This window comes from Aplysia californica, unplaced genomic scaffold (assembly GCF_000002075.1).
Source record: "Aplysia californica isolate F4 #8 unplaced genomic scaffold, AplCal3.0 scaffold00564, whole genome shotgun sequence".
Lineage (NCBI taxonomy): Eukaryota > Metazoa > Mollusca > Gastropoda > Aplysiida > Aplysiidae > Aplysia > Aplysia californica.
This window is the reverse complement of record NW_004797834.1, coordinates 229,081-237,536: the sequence shown is the minus strand read 5'-3', so window position 1 is coordinate 237,536 and position 8,456 is coordinate 229,081. Positions and strand designations below refer to the sequence as shown.

Below are 8,456 nucleotides of genomic sequence, written 5' to 3'. Positions count from 1 at the left end.
TAACTCCGAACGTTGGCCTACTGGTAGAACCTCTGATGATGTAGGACATTATGCGGGATCCAATTATGCTCAGAACGAACTTTCGAAACAAGCAAGAAACCGCAAAACCTGGAGGCTCGTCAATGAAGTGTCACCTCTGAGGCACAGTCAACCTCTTAAGAAACATTCCTTGCATTATGCTGAAATTGATAGCGGGGGATACTTGTTAAGAGCAATGTTGGGAAAACATCATGATTATAGAGATGTGAAAACGCCGCGTCTTTTCTTGAACAGTATTTCTCATTCAGTCAGAAAGTCCTATTCCTACCAAATGCCCGAAAGGAAGGACAACAACAACCAAATGCCAGAAGTCGGAGCAAGAAATAATTTTGTTGTTGCCATGGTCAGAGAAAGAGGACTTGACACAGAGTCTACACTCCTAGCAAATCGTGCCCAGTCATTGTACGGCTTGGAAAAGAATGTTGCTAGTCGACTGAGGAAACATCTTCCTAGTCACGTGCCACCAGGTCACCTTGTATTTGATCACGCTGCAGCCGATCATGTTGTATCTGGACACGTTGCATCTGGTCATACCGATTATGGTCACGCTGTTTCAGTTTATCCTGTTTCTAGTCACATTGCACCTGGTCACACTGTACGTGGTCAGGTTGCACAGGAAAACGTGGCACCTGGTCACGCTGTTCATGGTCACGTAGCACCTGGTCACGCTGTTTATGGTTACGTGGCGCCTGGTCACATTGTACCCAGCATACCCAAGTTCCAGACTGTGCCAGGTACGCATTATGCAATACTGAAAAGATTTCACCGAGTTAGAAAAGTACATCCGATGTATCAGCAGAATATGAAGGCGAAGATCATTCAGTTTATAACTAAACACAGAGCAAATCTAATTCGTAGCTCTTTACTACAACTTCTAATAGGAATTACAATGCAATTTCATGGAATTGAACATCTGAGACACTCGCAACGGCGCAGCCCAAAAGACACTAGTGCACATAGTTTAGGTACAAAATCTGATTGGGATTTCTTGCACGACAGACGGGGTTCAAATTTAGAGAAGTTTGAAAATATTCGAACACCTTCTGTGTCAAAGACGGTGATCCGGAGGGAAAAAGGAAGAACCATTGCCTGGTTGAAAACAACTTCTGATGTAAAAGCTCCTTCGCTTTGGTCTACGTTCTTCAGGCGTTTTCTTCTCAACATACCTAGAACGCATCTAAGCAGGTTTGAAGCTGGGACCAGGACGGTGGACATGGTCTCCACATTGCAGCGACAGTCGAGACGCTTACGCGTTAAGGAGCTCTTGTTGAAACCTGACAGCATTACTTTCAACGAAAAGAAAGGATTTCCTTGGCTTAAAGCTGGTAATAAAGTAGAAAAGAAAAAGGATAAATTCAAGGAAGATACAGCAACCACCAGAGGTAAACATTTGCAAATAACCAGCTTAGTACTAAAGAAAAAGTTGAAAAGTTCGATGTGGTCTGATCTGAAAAATGCGTCCCGGAGTTTATACAACTTTAAACATCAGTACACAAGAGCGACTTCTCCTCTAAGAAAGTCAAATATCTATAATTTATATTTAGCAAATCAACGTGATCGTCGATTGTTTTTCCTATTAAAAAGGGCCAGACAAATGTTGTTTGTCAGAATCCATGACCAAGAGGAACACGTCCGACATTTGAGGGAAATTCTTCAGGAAGAGAGGAAAATGACTGACAGTCTGGGTGTAAACATAAACAAGGTTACTCGCGGCCTGTCTCAATGTCTGCAGTGGCTTAGAGCTGTCCTTGACGGGGTTTCTCTGATGGGGGAGTACTTTAAAGGGAAGGATGTTATTTCTTATCTTGATAAAGGAAAGATATCTCGTGTGAACAATACCACAAGCTATACCCAGAAAGCTCTGCTACCTCTCCAAGTGAAAATAACTGTGTCCACAAACACTAGTTTTCCTATCCTCGAATATCTATTTCAAGTTTTTAACCACTTCTACAACGCCTTTATGTACGTCATTCGAGGAGCTCCAAAGGCTATTTTTGAAGCTTTGCAGAAGTACCAAAAATGGAACGGGTCACGAGAAAGGGATGCAGGCTATTCTGTAGAAACAGGTCGGTCTCATTATGAAGATCTACGTAATGAGACGAAGGACGCTGTCCAGAAAACGATACATTTAGCAATACACAATGCAGAGGAGTCACGTGGATCTCTTGGAACTGGAAGTAAGTCTTTATGGAGCAGATCGGACATAAAACCTTTATCTATGGATGTACTTGAAAGCCTTGGTAGAACATCTGTGAAAGCTAAAAGAGAAACGTCCGTCAAGCCAGCACCACAAGAGAACATGGTAGTTGAGCAAAGTGACATTTATTCTATAAATAAAAGAGGTGGGAGGCACTTGCTGTCGTACCCACAGCCGAGGCCGAACAACAAACAACACGCCAACACGAGACAGACCAAGCACGGGGGAGCTAGAAAGGACGATGAAATGACGAACGATTTTGATAAAGTCCCTCACCACATACCACCCGGATATTCGGATAGTCACCCAGGACGTCTTGCTGCACCTTATGAAGACAGCAGCAGGTATGAGTTGAGGCGTCGAATAAAAAACCGACATCGTCAGAACTTTTTTTTTGAGAAAAGCTCGAATATGAACCCGTTATCCAGGGATATTAGATTCGATCGCTCGCCGCTGCGTCAGTCAGAGCACAGGTCTAGAGCTACAGAAAGACAAAAGACTCACAGAGACAAACATAATTTACCGACCGTTACTTCAGAGCCACAAACGAATGATAAGGCCTATACAACAGATCAGAGGTATGGAACTGCCAGTAGAAAATGGTCCCATAGTGATATTACTGCGGATAAACTGAGAGGTAAACTCTTAGCCCTTTTAAAGATTTTACATAAGAAAAGATTACTGTCCAAGTCAGACAGAACTGTACTTTCTCGTCCCTTGGAAAAGGCTCACGACTCGAAAGAATCAAGCACCAACAAAGATCTCGGCAACGAAGAAAAGCTAGCTGATTCTACTTTATCAAACATTCTTGCTCGGAAAACCGAAAATCAAATGGATTTGGGATTAGGGTCAGGGGGATCGAAAGCAATAAGATTAACACAAGAGGAACGGGACCTTGGATTTCCATTCCATAGTTTCCGTCTCCAGCAAAATAAATTTCTGCACGCCGAACCAACCGAGGCGGACAGACAAGTGTTGCGCAACATAGAGCTTCTCACGCGCCGGGTGCTGGCAGCGGATGAGGACATCCCCACCACTATCGATGACGGCGGGGAAATCTACCAGACACACGATGAAGAGACTGTCAGCACCGTCACGGATACAAAAGGGGAAAGTGATGGAGCAGAAGACGGTGGCGGTGAAAATGGTGCTTTTTCCGACGAGTCAGATAAAGATAAAAATATTATGAAGTCGAAAAGAAGAAAACGACGTGAGGTTTTCGCCGGGGGACAGTCCTATTCTAACAGAGGCAAGAAAAATTCCACACTAAAGTCAAAACTGCGAGGTAAAACGCAAGTGGTAGAACCTAAAGCTGACCCCGGTAACAACCTTAAGAATTCAGTGTTTAAAAAAATTCATGAGGGCGTACCAGGGCTCCCCTCACGCCTGTCAAAATATTATGCAAACGAACGCGTCACTGGACGATCGGTGTCAGTCAAAAGTGTCTCTAGGCGTGAACGAGCGGCCGTTCAAGTCGACGTGGTGGACAGGTATGGGAACAAACTACGAGCGACCCATGAGGAACAAATGATGAATAACTTTTCGCAGAGGTGGGCCAAACTTCGACCTGGGCTAAAAAAAATGCAGCGCAACATTTCCAAAGGTCGAGAGAAGTTCGAAGAATCAGAGAGACAACTTGTCAGACTATTGAAAAAGGGAGACAAACTAGCAAACATGGTGTTGGTTTCGAATAAAAGAAGCAGAGTGGACGAGGCAATGAGGAAAGCGGCTTTCAAAAACGCAGAGACTGAGTTCCGAAGGTACAAAGCTGATCTCAAACTGCAACAGAGGAAGACAGAGGCGAAGGAATACGCGGCAATGACGGATGACATCTCCAAGAAGATCAGTCTTGTGAAGAACGTGCTGGCCAAACAGAGGGCGTATCAGGATGCCAAAGAGGAGACGGAGTTCGAGCTGGGACCATACGCGCCATTCAGCTTCGAAAACCGGAACGCCGTTTACAAGGTCAAAGGTCGAGACGGCCTCCATGATGATGACAGGTAGATCACTTAGTTGATTGCGGTAGTGGTTAGGAGTTCATGAACCTAATTAATTCTTTCTCTAAACTGATCACGTCCTCAACACAATGGTTGGAGCAACACAGTAAACAATAAGAGGAGAATAGGGGAAACGAAAGAAATTAGCTGTTTTTTGTTATTGTTGTTGTTGCTATTATTGTTGCTATTATTGCTGTTGTCGCTGTAGTTGTTGTTGTTGTTGTTGTTGTTGTTGTTGTTGTTGTTGTTGTTGCTGTTGTTTTGTCTTGTAATTTTTTTACGAATTCTGCCATTTTGTTGGTGATTTCTTATAAAAGTATCTTAGACCTGGGTAAACGTTGGTAATACCCTTCTTGTCCTTGATGCTGTTGCTGCTACAAACTGCTGCTGCTACTTTTGCTGTACTCATTATTACTATTGTGTAAGTGCTTCTGGTGACGCTGGTGTCTCTTTGCTTGCGTTTCTGTTTTGTTTTCTGTTGGTGTTTTTTTCTTGGCAGGAGGAGGTGGGGGTGGGGCTGTTCTTTTCTTTCATGTGTTTCAATAAGAATGAAAAAAGGACACTGGCTTAATAATTTAAATAACCATTAGAACTGTTTTTAAAAAAAGACTTTTGACACACATGCGCTAATGGCAGATAGGAAAATACAAAAGGGACTATAATGTATTACCTCAGCCACTAATTGAGACACAGAGTGTATCTCTTTTATGAATGAATGATGGGTTTAGTAATGCACATGTCTGGACAAAGTAAAGGGAGCGTGGGTGTAGGTCACGCATAGAAGAGATAGCGAGAGAGAGAGAGAGAGAGAGAGAGAGAGAGAGAGAGAGAGAGAGAGAGAGAGAGAGAGAGAGAGAGAGAAAGGGGAGATGGGTAGAAGTATATTATTGATGGAGTTTAACATCTTACTAGACTCAATATAATATTATGTTGAAAGCACAGATAGATAGATAGATAGATAGATAGATAGATAGATAGATAGATAGATAGATAGATAGATAGATAGATAGATATCGTTTTTGCCATAACTCATCCCCTATTTCCTCTTTGGCTCTTAAACAACTTTACCCCCCCCCCCTTTCCGCGAAATAAAACAGATACGTACTAGTAGACGAGGAAGGCGAGGTGGAACAGTTGGGGAGCGAGGATCAGGCCGTGAACAGGTTGGCAATTCTGTACGTCACTATTGACTCAGTTTATAACATGGCTTGTCAACCTTTTTAATCGCCAGTGCCCACTTTTGCCACTTTTAATTCAGTTTAACCCTTTAGTGCACGAGGTCCCAAATTTTTGTGTTATTTTCACATAAGCTTCCTTTCAGGTTGTAATGAAAGGTTCCACCAGTTTTTGTTCTTCAAAACGTATATTTTGCTATTAGGAACCAATTTAAATTTTGCCCAACCAGTTCGGCGTCATGAAACTTATGGGTACATGAAAATTTGAACACAGTAAGCTGGCAAAAAATCTAAACAGTAAGAATAACTGAAATTTTAATGACTTTTAATATTTCCAAACATCAAATATAGTCATGTGGTGTTACAAATTGAATGTAACAGACATTTTAAAACCGAGAAGATGAAATATTTTGACATTTACTGGCGATGGTGCGCCTAAATGCATTTCTCAAGCAGAGGGCAGGGGGCGTGTGTCGCATTCTTTTTTAGACTTTCTTTGTATTGTCCTTAGACAATCTGCATTTTTTATCTGAGTGAGTAAAACCTCACGCAACACATTCCTGCATCCTTTTTTAGTTTAGATCTAACAGTTTTTTTCAATTCTGCCCCGAGTGTGTTACCAACGGGCGGCTTTCCTGTATCTGAATATTCCGCCTGCGCGAGGGCCATACTTTGTTTTAAAAAACCCAAGACACTCCAGGGGGTTGACTACGGCAGCTCAAGATCGTCTTTTACGTAATTAGTTTTTGCTTAATTAATTGAAGTAGATTTTGTGGTCCAATGGAAACCGTTTAGATCAATTAGGAGGCGGGCTTCATCCTGCCGGTGACGGCCAACCAAGGCTGAGAGACACACAACGTTCCAGCACAAAGACCTTGATACTCTATAAAAATTCTCCCTACACGGAAATCAAGCTCACATTCTTTTGTGTGCAACAGCAAAACACCTGACGAATACACCACAGCTGCATGTGTTGGTCGTCTATGCACGATCCATGCATTGTCATCAAGCTGCTGATGAAAATTGGCCACCACCACTTTTTCGTAGGGGTGTTGATCCTCTAATTGGCAATGTTCTGGTCCATATAATCAGTTCCTCCAATCAATTTTGTGATACTGTGTATGTTGTGGATGTGAAAAATTAAATCACCATCAAGAAAAAACACACAAGAACACAGGATCCATCGTTTCCGTACTTCTGTTCTTCAGGTTTATCTGAAGAATTATTGATTTTTGAGTAAGTATCTCAGCAGTTGTGATCACTATAATATTCTCCCAAAAGTGGAAGGGCACCACAGAAAGTGTGTAAGGTTGAAGAGCATTGAGCATTCAGTTGTCTCAGCATTTTCACTAGTACTATCTTAATCTGTATTTCCGTATTGGTAGTTTGTTCGCAGGATCTAATATTTATTACATCTGCAGGACTTAACTAGTTGTTGCTTTGAATTTGGGGTACATGTATCCCCCTCATTTACAGTGTACAATCTTCAGATAAAAATAGGATAAACAATTGGTTAAATATTTTTTAAAAGAGTTGCGAAAGCCCCACCTCTTTGGTTTACTTACCTACAGTTTTATGAGTTCCAATAACATTAGACCAATTTCAATTCTTCTACAACCACAAAACAAAATCACAAAATAAACCCCAAAACAATAGAATATGTACCAGAAATTTAAACAATATCTATATCAGCTTATTATAGCATAACACTATTTCAAGATTCGTAGTGTAGCTATGACTTTTTAAAAGAGTTTCCAATTGATCACAACAAATGAATACACACACCTCTGCACACCCCCCCCGCCCCCCTCCCAGCCGCCCAAAATCGTCTGTATCCATCAATAAATCATTTTAAAAATGCATTTTCAGAATAGCAAGTAAGAATCAAATGTGTAAATCAATATATCAGAACCTGATAAACAACCCGACTTACAGGATACAACCAATAAAAGTAAAAACCACACTATAACTAAGTATATTGTTACTTGACATAATATAGATTTTTGACGTACCCATTCGTGCATGGTGCCCAACTAATTGGGCTGCATACCACACCATGAGAAACGTGATTTTGAGAAAGGAAAAAAAAAGACCGGGAGGCGTAAAACCTAGTGACGGGTAAGGGGGAATTGTTTGAAGATTTAAAATATAGAAGGACTTTGCAAATTTGTGCAAAGGCAAAAGTGTATTTTTGGGCTTATTTTTCAAAAGGGGGTTGATTTTTATAGCTCTCACTGATGATGTCGACGCCATATTGGATATCATCAAGGAAAGGAAAATCACTCTAGCGAGTAAAAATGTTCTGTAGCACAAAAATCAATTGTCCCTCCATCATTTGGTATCAAAACATTTTGATTCATGCAGTTATTTGTCAGACTGGGGGCATTCAAACACAGCGTCCAAGTAGTTGGGCGCTATGCATAAATGGGTTAAGAAACTTTTTTTTGTGTGTTCCGCCCACACACATGTACTTCCTAGCAGGAGGTAAAATTTAAACAACCCATTATACTTTTACCAACTAGGTGATCACTATTACCTACAGGAATTTAATAACGATATCGCCCAGTTTGACAAGCACGGATTTAGACCAGAATTACATAATCAGGCTGCATCGGGCAATTCAGGATACTGCATCATAACAGATAGACGGGGACTCGATGAAATGCACATACCTTTCGTATCTTCATGTTTATTTTTGTTTGGTTTATTCAGTATTTTCACAAAATCAAACTCATATCTTTGCACGTAGGACTGTTGGTCTCACAGTTACAACGCTTGGCCCATACTTTCTTTAAGTATTCCCTCGCCTATAACATAATGGTGAGGTTAATATACCTCTCTATGTCTTCCTGTCACACTTCCTCTCTCCCTCTCTCTCTTTCTCTCTCTCTCTCTCTCTCTCTCTCTCTCTCTCTCTCTCTCTTTCTCTCTCTCTTTTTCTCTCTCCCTCTGTGTGTGTGCGAGTGTGTGTTTGCCTGTGTGTATTCGTGTGTGAGAGAGTGAGAGATTATGTGCGTGTTTGTGCTTCTTTGCGCTTTTGTCTCTTTG

The 8,456-nt window shown here is 41.4% G+C and overlaps 1 protein-coding gene across 3 annotated transcripts in view; it reads left to right on the top strand.

Moving 5' to 3' along the window:
* The first annotated feature begins 807 nt into the window (after window positions 1–807).
* LOC101862892 overlaps window positions 808–8,456 on the top strand; it is a 10,136-nt gene continuing 2,487 nt past the window's right edge. Inside the window, exons 1-2 of one of the 3 annotated variants that reach the window (XM_013087251.2) lie at window positions 808–4,236; window positions 5,331–5,396. In XM_013087251.2, the coding sequence (XP_012942705.1) occupies window positions 827–4,236; window positions 5,331–5,396 (3,476 nt within the window). In that variant the 5' untranslated portion in view covers window positions 808–826. Of the gene's footprint in view, window positions 4,237–5,330; window positions 5,409–8,456 lie in introns of all 3 variants that reach the window. The other 2 variants (XM_005106941.2, XM_005106942.2) reach the window with 2 other exon arrangements.